The 13,902-nt window shown below is 31.8% G+C and overlaps 1 protein-coding gene across 2 annotated transcripts in view; it reads left to right on the top strand.

Moving 5' to 3' along the window:
* Positions 1-13,902, top strand: part of LOC143255613 (sodium/glucose cotransporter 4-like) — a 64,334-nt gene that overhangs the window by 40,811 nt on the left and 9,621 nt on the right. The window contains exons 7-11 of one of the 2 annotated variants that reach the window (XM_076511513.1): positions 2,017-2,122; positions 3,942-4,022; positions 4,758-4,978; positions 6,063-6,198; positions 7,959-8,066. In XM_076511513.1, coding sequence (XP_076367628.1) covers positions 2,017-2,122; positions 3,942-4,022; positions 4,758-4,978; positions 6,063-6,198; positions 7,959-8,066 — 652 coding nt within the window. The remainder of the gene's footprint in view (positions 1-2,016; positions 2,123-3,941; positions 4,023-4,757; positions 4,979-6,062; positions 6,199-7,958; positions 8,067-13,902) is intronic. The other variant, XM_076511514.1, reaches the window with a different exon arrangement.

Here is a 13,902-nt window from a genome sequence, read left to right as displayed (position 1 = left end):
TTTTAAAATCTTTATTGTAAAGAGCGATAATAATGTGTTGGAAATATATTATGAGCTATACTATATGGATGGCCCAGCATGGCCAGGTGGTTAAGGCACTCGACTTGTAATCCGAGTGTCGCGGATTCGAATCCCCGTCGCACCAAATATGCTCGCCCTTTCAGCCGTGGGGGCGTTATAATGTGACGGTCAATCCCACTATGCTTTGGTAAAATCGTAGCCCAAGAGTTAGCGGTGGGTAGTGATGACTAGCTGCCTTTCCTCTAGTCTTACCGCTAAATTAGGGACGGCTAACTCGAATAGCCCGCGTGTAGCTTTGCGCGAAATTCTAAAAAAAAAACAAACAAACAAACAAACACTACATGGCCAAAAGTGTGGGGACACCCAACCATCATACCCATATGTGTTTGTTGAGCATCTCATTCCAAAACCATGGGCATTAATATGGAGTCGCGCCCCTTCCTACCTGAACAGCCTCCACTCTTCTGGGAAGGCTTTTTACTAGATTTCGAAACATGGCTATGGGGATTCACTCTTATTCAGCCACAAGAGAATTAGTGAGGTCAGGCATTGATGTCGGGTGAGAAGGCCTGGCTCGCAGTCGGCGTTCCAATTCATCCCAGATGTTCGATGGGGTTGAGGTGTCAGGGCTCTGTGCAGGTTAGTCAAGCTTTTCCACACCAACTTCAGCAAACCATGTCTTTATAGACCTCGCTTTGTGCACAGGGGCCATTGCCATGCTGAAACAAAAAAGGGTCTTCCCCAAACCGTTGCCCCAAATTTGGAAGCACACAATTCTCTAGAATGTCGTTGTATGCAGTAGCATTAAGATTTCCCTTCACTGGAACTAAAGAGCACAGCCAAACCATGGTTCCTCCTCCACAAAACTTTATAGTTGGCACTATGCATTCAGGCAGATAGCGTTCTCCTGGTATCCGCCAAACCCAGGTTCGTCCATCAGACTGCCAGATAGTGAAGCATGATTCAACACTCCAGAGAACGCGTTTTCACTGCTACAGAGTCCAATGGCGGTGTGCTCTGCTATAGAAACCCATTTCATGAAGCTCCAAGCAAACAGTTATTGTGCTTACGTTGCTTTCAGGGGCAGTCTTAACTTGGTAATGAGTGTTGCAACTGTGAACAGACGAGTTTTACGGGCGTTAGCATTCATCGGTCCCGCTCTGCGAGCTTGTGTGGCTTATTGCGTCGTGGCTGAGCTGTTGTTGCTCCTAGACGTTTCCACTTCACAATAACAGTAGTTACAGTTGACCAGAGCAGCTCTAGCAGGGCAGAAATTTGACGAATTCTATTACAATACCATGTTTAAAGTCACTGAGCTCTTCAGTACAACCCGTTCTACTGCCAATCTTTGTTTTATTGAGATTGCATGGCTGTATGCTTGATTTTATGCACTTGTTAGTAATGGGTGTGGCTGGAATAGCCGAACCCACTAATAGAAGGGATGTCCACGTTTGGCCATGTAGTGTATATCCATATGATAATTATCTCGATCTCTTAATCTTAAACACTTATAAAATGACGTTGGAAATGGATTTATAGTTGCAAACTTCCCAAACATTTTTTTCACGTAAACTTGATCTTTGAATCTCCTTTTTAAACAGAACACAATCTTAATTAAATGTTAATTTCAAAGAAATAATATTTGTGCATGGCACTTGTGATAAAATAAGAGGTTTTTAGTTTTAAAATTGATATATGTACTTTTAAATAAAATGTTTTGGTATTTGCTTAAAGTAAAAAAAAAAATACATTTGCAGAAGTGGGTACTCATAAAATAATTGAAAATTACTATTAACTGCGACCTACTGTGTAAATATCTGGGATTTCTTTACTTAATATCTTTCACATTTTTTTGTTGTTTTATAACTATGTTAATATAATCATAAGTTTGGTATAAAATATTCAGAATACCATAAGTACATTCAATTAAGCAGATGGTCAAGCATATTATGCAATTTTAGCCTTGAGGTTTTATATTCGATTTAAATTTTTCAGGCAGATCTTTACGCTGGTGCTGTTTTTATCAAGCAGGCATTTGACTGGGACCTTTACATTTCAGTGGTGGCCCTTCTTCTTATTTCTGCAATCTTCACAATTACAGGTATACAGTTGTATGTATTGGTCTATAGTTCTTCTTTATAATTAAATTTTAATTGAATATTAATAAATACATTTACTTTGAAGTGGCAATATGTATTCCATGTTGATCTGAATACTAGGTGACCTTCCCTGTGCAATGTCTACTCTAATCTCTGTAGCTACCAATCCTTCCTGTGACTACTCGGGTCAACTTCCTTTAACTCCAGCTTCTGGTATATGCTCGGTTCCAAGATGTTAAACAATTATTCCTTCTCGACCTCAGCCCTTGGATACTACTTCTTCTGACAGAGACCTGCTTACTCGAACCAAGACAGAATCCATGGAGGAAACATTCTTCTGTAAGGATCGGAAGGAGGAACTTGTCTTGGTTAGGCTACACATTGATCACAATGTTTTAATTCATCATTTTCTTTTATCTGAGATTGAAGCATCAATGTGTAATCTGTGTGACACTCAAGTCACAGTAGCCAACATTTTACTATCGTGCAGTCTTTACAACTGTGAGCGTCAGCAATATTTTAGACATATTTTTACCATGGGTTCACCCTTGACATTAGACAGTGTCATTGGCGATGGCGACACTATCCATCTCGGTTGTGTTTTTAAATTTTTAAGGGCCATTTGCTTTTTCAATTTATTTAAAATTTTAATTCGAAAATTGGACTCTGTTTTGTTTTAACATGATTCCTTTTTATGTATTTTAATAATTTTATTTTTGAATTTTTACTGGTTGTTTGAGCTGATAGCCTAGTTGCTTTAGCCAGTAAATGCCAAGCAACCAACTAACCAGTCTTATGAATCATAGAGGGTACTTTGTTTCCCAGCAGTCTCATTGTGTTCAATTACTCATACCTATTTTAAGATTGTTTTCAACATTTGCATCTACATAAAATCATATGACTTAGCTGTTGTGGATGAGAGTTTTATAGATACATTACGTCTTTAACGATTTCATATGAAAATCCATTTTTTAAATTTTCTTTTTTGTAAAATTGTTATAATGGATTACAAGTACATTACTTAGAAATTGAGTTTTTAAAGAATTGTCACAAAAGTACGTTGGGTAGCAGAATCAATATGTGGTTGCATAAAATGGTAAAACTTACCAGACATAGAATTTGCCAACTTTGAAGAATGTTTTCATAGGAGATTATCTAAGAATTGTTTGTAATCTTTGCAATGGCTATCAGCATACTCTGAAGAAGAAACGGTGAAATAGTTTGGACCAACTGGTTTATCACAAAAAAGGTCGATGTGAAAATACTGAAGCAGGTAATGCAGGTTTGGACTTTTCATAGTTGTGCCAGTTGAAGCATGCAGTTTCATACATACAGAAACACTTCTTTAGATAGTGTCTGAAGTGTGCAGCAACAATAAAACAGACTGCCTTTTTCATGCAAATATCTGATCTTGCTGTGTTTTAAGCATGGATTCTTTTTTATTTTGTATTTAGCATGACCGTTAGTGTCTCAAATGCAAGAATAGTATAGTGCTGTGTATAAAAATGGTACTAAAAACAGATTTATAAGCACTGATTTCCATAAAAAAGCGTTCAAAGATGCTACAACAGTCATTATATTCCCTTCTGGTGGTTCGAGCGATGCTAAAATTAGAATATGAATACTTTAATTCAGAGAATAAGATGACCTTGACATTATCATGAGTAAGAACTAAACTATATTATAGGCAAGTTTCTGATAATTCCTATGGTTTACAAAATGTGTGGGTAAAAGTGAATACAATATCTGTAACTGAAGAAACTCGAAGGATAGGTAGAAAAAATCCACATTTTATACATTCTTCTTGTCATTGTATTTCAGGTGGACTTAATGCTGTTATCATGACAGACTTCGTTCAGACTATACTGATTGTAGGAGGTGCTACAGGACTAATGATTCTTAGTAAGTTTATTTATATACTAGTATATCATTGCCGTTCAGGAAACGTATTAACTAACTTTTCAAATAATTCAATTTTGTTAACCTTTAATCTATTTAAAATGTAGTTGTGTGTGTGTGTGTGTGTTTTATTATAGCAAAGCCACATCAGGCTATCAGCTGAGCCCACCGAGGGGAATCGAACCCCTTATTTTAGCGTTGTAAATACGTAGACATACCACTGTACTAGGGGCCAAAATGTAGTTATTGAATACAGAATGAAACAACATTTTTATATGTAGAAACATTTTACTTCAAATGGAATTAGATATGTATTCTTACTAATAATATTTTAAAAACAAAATAAGGCAGTAATATATTAGTCTCCGTTTTCAAATACCTATTTTGTTTTATGTTGAATGACAACTTCTAGCACTTTTCCTATATAGGTCGTGCGTTTGATATCAGGGAATGCTGTAATCATTTAAGTCACATGAATGTACAGTCAATCCTTAAAATAACATTGCTTTGTTATTTTATCAAATTATGTACTACTTAGAGATCAAAGACATCAATGTACAGGTGCATTAAATTACAATCTAGTATTAAACATTATAAAATTATATTGTACAAATTCGGATTTCGTAATATATTTCATAATGCAACAACTTTAATCCATTAATGAATATGATTGATATGTTTATTGTCACTGTTAAAGAATAACTGTTTGTTATAATACCTTATTTCTTTTCACTCCAGGTTTTGAAAAGGTTGGAGGTTACAGTCAACTAATTCAAAAATATAAAGAAACGCACCCAAACAAGTCCTACGTAGGATATGATATAAATAATGAATCCTGCAGCAAAGTATCTGATGATTATATGCACATTATCCGAGAACCAAGTGACCCTGTAGTTCCTTGGCCTGGAACTACTTTTGGTCTGACTATTATCTCAGTATGGCACTGGTGTTTCGATCAGGTAATCAGAATTGATAAAATTACTTTTATTATCTAACAGTGACTGTGATTTACTTATTTTAAGATACCAATTCTTGATTAATTAAATTCATTGAACCTTGTAATTAGAAGTGCATCTTGACTCTATGAAGTGAAGTATATTTTCTGATTAAGGATAGAGTTTTGTGTATTACTTGTTTTCTTCATCAGCTTTGCATAGAAATAAGCTTCAAATAGCTGGTTCAGTGGTAGTAAAACATCGAATGATAGTAAACATCACCATTGTAAATTTGGATATTTTATTTGGTATTTTTGCTACCAGTAGCACTGTAGGAGTGCTATTGCACCTGAAAGTCCTTAATGCATTAAAGTTTGAGAAAGTCATGTTTCTGAAAAAATAATTTTAAATGGTAATTTTTTGGAATATAGTTGCAGATTTAAATTTTGTGGAGAAAAATAAAAGGTTATAGCATACTTGATTTCACATTCAGAAATCAAACAAATCGACGTTTTAAGAATGAAAAAGTAATTATATAATAGCTATAAAAGACATAAATGCTGTATTCACACGAAACTGTAGTGAAATATTTTTCCCTCTTTTAATTGGATTTCCTTTTTATAATAATACTACTTATCTATTATAAATAAAATATTTTTAGATAATTAACAAGTGATATTATAATGTAGTTTTATTATAAGTTTTCTTTTTTAAGCCAGTTTGCCAAACTCGGCACACTTTGTTCAATTTGATCTAAACATTGTTCTGTACTTTACTTTTAATTCAAGTTTTAATACCCATACCAGCCATCTTGAGAATACTTTGTTCAATTGCCTGTAATTAATAATTCTGCACATGCAGCTTTTGAAGGCATGTTATATAGATAAGTAGATTTATTATTCATACAATATAGTATATAAACACATCATTGATTTTTATGTGCTTTACTTATATGGTTAATGAGTGTATGGTTTGAGCCTTATCAGTTAAGGTTGAAGTTACACAAAATTGTTTCTGCATTTTCCACTGAAGTCCTGAACAATGATTAAGAAGAATTTTTCATTGTTTTGTTATTTGAAAGATCAGTCATATTTTAATTTTACAATAGGTTTTCGTTCAGCGTCTGTTGTGTGCTAAGAACATATCACATGCTAAAGCAGGCTGTGTTGTGGCTGGTTACTTGAAGATCCTACCAATGTTCTTAGTTGTGTTTCCAGGAATGGCAGCAAGAATTCTCTTTACTGGTACGTGACTAAAACTACTACTGCTAGTACTTGAATTTTCTACTAATAGATGAAAGAATAATTAATGTAAACGGTAGATGTAAACACTTTTCTAGCAATAGTACAAAAATATTGGAGATGGATATTTAGAACAATGAGTATTTTTTACAAGAGCATAGACTGTGCAAGCTTCAGTAATCCATTTGCAGTTTCTACTTAAGAACCAAAACCAGGGCTTATTAAGATGTACAAGATTTTGATGAAGTAACTCAGCATCTTCATTAGGATAAATTAAAATCATAAACATTTCAGTCAGAAATTTTAAAAATGACAAATAATAATACATCAGCAAATCCTCCATAAATAGTTTGAATATCTATAAGTCTGTCTCTCTTTTAAATTCAATATTTTTGTTATTTACCCAAGCAATTTATTTTTGCAGGGAAATATAAACCTATATGTCAACAAGAACCTACCTTTGTTATTCTGTTATATTCTCTAATTTCATGGAGTTGGTTGAATTCTTCTCTTCCAGTAAACTATTATCAAAGCAATTCTTTGTTCCATTATCTTATCTTTAGTAATCTTAATGAGTATGAAATAGGGAAAATATATTTGCAAAGTTGTTTAGATTGTTAATACAGGGTGTTCGGAAAGTTACTATGCACTTATATATTTATTAACAGACATTTTTCAATATAGAATACAGGAGGCAAATATGAATGACAATTGTAAATAATGTTGAAAGTGACCCCAGTTGGCATCAATACAGGCTTGGATCCTTCTTGTTTTGTTTCTAAACACTATCAGTTGCTGGTTTGAAATAGACTGAACAGACATATGATTACAAAACTGCACAGTGACTTTTTGAACACCCTGTATTTGGTGTTCACAATATATATTTAGTGATTATTCTTCTTGATGGCAACTAGATTGATTATTCAGCCTGACTAATACTTATAACTTCACATCTGTTTAGGCAACTTTGATAAGCAACAATACATGTCATAAAAATATTTCTGTTTTGGATTTGCTGTATATACAATTCATTATAATATCATTTCATCAAATATTTTGTTACTTGTTTTAAACTCCAGGTTCAGAGTTTCTTACAATACTTAAAGGTGCTATTTTTTTGTCTGTTAATAATTAAATTATGAAAGATTTATATCTTATCTTATTTACTGTAACCTTGTTCCCAAATTACTTAAAGACAGCATATAAGATGTTTAAAATCAATTTTTGCAGGATATTTTGTTAATCAGTTTTCACTTACTAGCTACTATGATACAGAATAATTTTATTATAGTATTGATAAAATATATATTTGTATAATTTTCAATCACAGTTTTTCTACCTTTTTTAAAATGAATACCTTATTGAAACTTCCATTAATATTGTGAGTTACTATTTGATATACTTACAGAAACTATATTTGCATGTGTTATACTTATGCTATTGTTAAAATTATTCACTGTTTTCATTATTATCAAATAAGCTAATATCCATTAGAATGCACTTTAATCATTTCCACACAGTAGATTATTTTGTACCGAGTAAAATTGCCTTGTGACAATCAAGTAAAGCAATAAATAACTGTTTATAGGGGGACTACTGTTCACACATATGATTCTAGAACACTTAGAGAACTTTAAATAAACTTCCAATACAATGTTAGTAGTGTTTATTAATTTATCTTTTTATGAAATGTAATTAGTGACATTAAACAGTATTTTTAATTGCAGCTTGGTAAGTATGTTGAACTGTTTCACTTTATTTAGATGAAGTTGCATGTTCAAACCCTGAAGCGTGTGAAGTAATATGTGGTAGTAGAAATGGCTGTACAAATATAGCATATTCTCTCCTCGTTGTACGTTTAATGCCAGCTGGTAAGTTAAAGCTCCATACAGAATACGTTATATTGTTTTACCATATTTATTTTTAGCTTATCAATAATAGTTATTAACATCACTGTTTTGTTGCTGATGTTCATGGGAATCATAATCATCCTACATTACTTCTCTGTGATTTATATACAACTGTGTATGTATACACATAATTAGTTTTAGCCATTACACTTTACAAATTCATATTTTTGAGTTTATTAATTCACAATTGATAAGACTAATAATCCATATGTCCTAAGTGAGATAACTATAATTTTATGAACTCGTTATGCTAGAATTTTGGGTTTGATTCCCTGTGGTGGACACAACATGTAACGCAGTGTGGTTTTGCTCTAACCTGAAATAAAAATTAATGCTATATGTTTACACCATTTATTTACTTTACAAAAAATCAAGATGTGATTAGAATTCACCTGCTTAACATTTACATTTCAAGCATGTAAATTTCTTTTTTGCTTGTTATAGGTATTTATATTCTTTAGCAAATGTCCCAAGTACCTACTATCAAGGAGGTTGTAATGAAGTGCTCATCTTTTTTTTTTTTTTTTAGCATCTGGTATTAAAAATTCTGTTCATATTTGAAATTAGTTAGCCCATGACATCCATTGTGACACTATTGAGTTGGCTTGATATATAATCTTGGGATTTAGCAACATCTATGGGTTTTCTTTAATCTCCTGTGGTTTTTGAGTTCTGTTTCTTGTAGTGTTCTGTCTTGGGTTCCTTACCTTACAAAGAACATCAGTTAATGAAAATGGTTCAGAGAATAACTATCTGTATAACTGGAATGGAAAGGATATCATATGAGGACAAGTTTAGATCTATGAAATTGTTTTCTCTTGAATAAAATAAGAGTTACAGAATATCTAATTGAGACGTTTGAAATTTTTAAGAGAACTTGTAGTGTAAAGCATTATATTTTCTAGTGCTTAATGGGGGAGAATAGTGAGATTAAGGAACACAACTATAAATTTGTGCAGGATAGGAATCATTTTCATCTAAGACAGCTTTATTTTCCTAACATAATAGTTGCCTTTTGGTATGGGTTAACTTTAGATACAATAGATTCAGGAAATTTAAGGTAGTTTAACAGAAGGTTTGTTCAATATTTTAATATAATTGTTGTCAAAGTTGTTTTTAAGTTGACTTTATTTCAATGGTTGGAGCAGCCAACATGTAAAATTTAAGAGCAACAAGAGACCTTCTGGTACATTATTTTGTTATGTGAATTAGAACACCCAAAACAACCCTAAGTTTGCTTTCTATGTTTGATCTTTCTAGCTCTCAAAAGGTAGAAGTTTGCAGACCAACAAATTCAAAAATGTACAAAGTGAGTTAATGTAGATTATAAAAAAATAAATATGAACCAGACATGAGAAAATAAAAGAAGAAGAGGAGCATTTTACATTCACCAAACTGATAACTTTCACATTTAACCTTCCTTAGAAGTTAGCAAAACCTGGATAATCTCTTTGATATTAGTTGGATAAGTTAGTTAATTTTAAATCATGATCTGATGTCAATCAAGTTAGAATAAATGAGACAACCAAATAGAATTATGGTATCAAAAAACCAAAAAGACTCAAGATATATGAAAAAGTAAACTATGTAATTTTGTAATGCAGAAATGAACAAAAAGGAAATAAGAGAATCTTGGTCCCCTTTCATGTTGCTGCATGTTCCAGTTACAGTATTAAATTGGCTTGATAATTGTGCCATACAGTGTTTCACTAACATGAAAGAAATTGTAGCATATTACCACAAAATATTTCCATGCCATACTGGTTTGTCTAATTTGAAATAAATATACTTTCTATGACTACAAAGTAACGTTATACTGTAATGACATCAATATGTAATATAGTCGTGTTCTACTTGGGAAATTTAGTCATAGAATGTTTTGAATTTTGCACAAAGCTACATGAGGGCCTATCTGCACTAACTGTCCTTAATTTAGCAGTGTAAGTTTAGAGGGAAGGCAGCTAGTCATTACCACCCACTGCCAACATATATAATGCCCCTATGGCTGAAATTACAAACATGTTTGGTGGGACTGAGATTCCAACCTGCAACCCTCGGATTACGAGTTGAGTGCCTTAACCACTTGGCCATGCCGAGCAAATTTAGTCATAGTTAGAATGTCCCACAAAAGTAAAAGAGTGGAGAGGCTTTCTTTTGTAAGTAATTATTAGGTAAAAGAAATGTTGTGATTGTCCAAGCAGTGGGACATTGGATTAAATATGAGTATTTTCAGCAAAAATAAAGGTGTAGAATCTAAAATTTAACATTTTAGCAGTGCTTAAATAAAATTATTTTGATTGGCATACAAGAATTGCACTCTACCTCCTTGAGCTAGAATGGTAATCATCCTAATATCAATACTTAAATTTTCGTCCAATACTTTTAGGTTCCCTCATTGTGTTTCCTTCAGATATTGGTTTATCCATTTTAAAGCAGGCTTCTTTTTTAATATCATCGTAAAATATGTTATATCAAATCTGGATTGCCTTTTCTTAAGGCTTGTGAATGTATAGAAATTACTTTGGCACTGCATTGGTATAAGCCAAAAGCAGTGATCTTTGGAAGAACTAACATTTTTGCATTGTAAAGTGTATATTATCACTTTGTCTTTTCACTGTCACTCATGTTTACTTTCTAGAATATGTTTGAATCAGAAATATCTGATTCAGTGAGACTTTTATTCCCTGTCTCTCTTTCTCAATATTTCTTGCATCTTAGGCATACATACCAGAGTTCTTGTGCATTATGCAGTATATGTGAGTAAGTGCGACATTGCTATAACTAACAGACAAATATTTACCAATAATTTAGCCTAGCAAGTTGTTTACAGTAAGTTTAGTGCAGCTAATGTTATTAACTGTAATAGCAAATGATGTTTTACATATCTAGCTGTAAATATTTTTCATTCTAGTACTAATACAAATTCATTCTGCAAGATAACTAATGTAGTTTATATATTAGCTTGTAATATGAAGTATGGCAGTCAATCTTCAAATCCATTACATATGCATATAAACTTGCATATTTCTCAAGTTAAAAACAGTTTAATGAATTCAATAGAGTTAAAACATTTTTTAATTCATCCATTTACTTCTGTTAAGGTATCTGTATTGGAAATTGCTAATAATAATATTAAAAAAAAAAAAAAAGACTAGAGAGTAAAACTTTTCTGTTTTGAAATTAATAACATTGTGTCATTATGGTTTAAACCAAGGTTTTAGTAACTCTGCTTCTTTGAATTTGAGTAATGATTACTATATTACTAATTTTTCCTTTATAAATAGCTTTTTTCATAAAAGTAAGAAAATGTTTTTTTTGGCTTTGTAGTAATTTAAGTAATATTTTTATTTTAGTATTAAGGTATGTAAGCTATTTTTTAAAAGACTTATCAACTTGAATTTCTAATGTAGAAGTACATTATTTAGATCTTGAAATGAAAATACTTGATAATGATATCAATTTAAACATTTCTGATAGAATGAACATTCAAGATTGTTATTCCACAATGCTGTGATAAACATTTATCCCTCACTCTTCTGAATTGATATTTTAGTATACAACTCATTCATTGCATTGGCTTGGTGTTAAGATAATTTTACTGACAGGAAGCTTTAAATGTGTTTATTTATCTTGTTTGTATTTAAAACAAGATCATACCATTAGAGGTGGCTGGTCTTTCAAACCACAACCATGATGTACTCTTTTAAATTTTTCATTTGAGATTGCATTCATCTATTATTGACCTATAAGTTTGTGTATTCAGTCAATCTTCACTTATATTCGGAAAACTGAAACTCTAACCATTGGACCTCTGAAATACTGAGCAGTCACCATCTTTACAAACATGAACTTGTATTTTAAATGATACATGTTACATGTTTTATGTTATTTTTTCATTAGTTGAATCTCATGAACTAAATCCTATTATATACATAATAACCTTAGCATTCATGGAGAATTAACTAGCCTTAATAAGCAACATATCAGTCACAGAGGCATAAAATGCAAGTACACTGGATAAATGTAACACTCACTGTATGACTTGTGGTTCATGTAAATGAATAAAAAGTTTGGGATTAAAAGAACTGTTAAAACTACTCGAATCAAAATATACCATTTGGAACTGAAGATTTATGGGTTATTAAAAAGGTAGTGGTTTTAAAACATCATTGGAAACCTCTGTTTAGCCTTTCTTACACTATCAAATATTTTAGTATATATTTTTTAGCTATAAATAACAATATATAACAAAGTGACTTTACCCTATGCAAATAAATAGGTAATCACTGTGTGCTTTTACTATTTGGCAAAACCTGAAATTAACAGAAAAGCAAGATTTTAACTTATTCCTAAGATTAAAACATTACAATAAATGAGTTATGTACATCAAGAAACCACTGTAAATTCCAGAACTGTTTTATTTGTTTCACTTGTTTTGTTTTTTCAAGAATGACATTCTACTCTCACTGTTAAACTTGCAATGACCAATGGGCAACAAAGGTTTAAATTTGTTTTATTTCACAATGGAAAGCGGGGGACAAGGTCATACCCATAATATTTCTTACATTCATATAAAACAATGATTTAACTCTCATCAGAACTTGGGTCCACACAGACACCAATGATGTTCTTAGTTGTATAACTTTTAATGTAATTACTATAAATATATATAATTCATATAATTGTTAAGCAGAAGCCCTGTATTATTAAAATTCTTGTTTTTGAAACCAGCTGTCTGACTGAACATGTAGCTGTAATCAAATGTTTATTTGGGGTCCACACACTGCATACTATCATTGACCATCACTATACATGTAGTTCACCCTATACCATACAAACAAATTTCTAAAGATTTATTTTACTATGTAAAATGTTATAGAGGATAAATCATCAAAATAATACAATATCATGTGGTCTGTTTTGTTTATAACATCATTGTGGTAAGCATGTATGTACATCTCAATCCTCAACACATGCTTCTTGTGATGACTGTTTATAATGCTCTATCTTTTAGAAACCTTTCAAGATAATTTTTGTAAATAACTTGTTTATTGGATTTTCAGTCCATAGTCTACTATAAGGATACATTTGTGTTAGGGTCTGTTGGACCCAAGGTGACCCACAATGTAAACTTTCAGTTTTCTTTAAGTTGAATTTTGCAGTATTTTGCAATTTCATTGTATATTGTTGAATAATTACATGAATATAGGAGTGGAATAAAACTTTAGCATGTTTTGAAACACTTTTTGTATAATGAATGGTTTAATACTACTTATTTTTATGCTAGAAACTATGTAATTTCTTGATCTGTCAATAGATTTCCATCAGAATACATGTATTTTTATGTTGTTCACATTGCATGCCAACCATAGTAAAATTTGTTATGCAATTGATTTTAGGAATTTCTATCCAGAGCATACTGTAGTGGTAAGTTTGTGCTGGGGTCACATTGGAACCCAGGTGTTTCACAACAAAACATTTTAAAGGTGTGTTGAAGAGGGTTAAAATTATAACAACTTTTAAATGCCATGAACAGAAATGCATACTTTAAGAACTGGGACACAAAGTCCAAAGAAAGTGGTAAATATTCTCGAAGATGATTAAGTTCAAGAAACTTAATCCCAAAATAACTTGTGGATTTTTGTAATATACATGGTTTGAAATCTATGTGCAGGTTCTAATTAATGATATCAAACCAGAAGCAAGCTCTGCAACTGTTAAGTTCATACTGATGAAAATACAAATGGAAATCGATTTTGACAAGGGTTAGAAAAATATTCCTGAAAATTAAAATATG

This window comes from Tachypleus tridentatus, chromosome 7, assembly GCF_004210375.1.
Source record: "Tachypleus tridentatus isolate NWPU-2018 chromosome 7, ASM421037v1, whole genome shotgun sequence".
NCBI classification, from domain to species: domain Eukaryota; kingdom Metazoa; phylum Arthropoda; class Merostomata; order Xiphosura; family Limulidae; genus Tachypleus; species Tachypleus tridentatus.
Note: the sequence above shows the minus strand (reverse complement) of the source record. Positions and strands in the feature narration are given on the sequence as shown.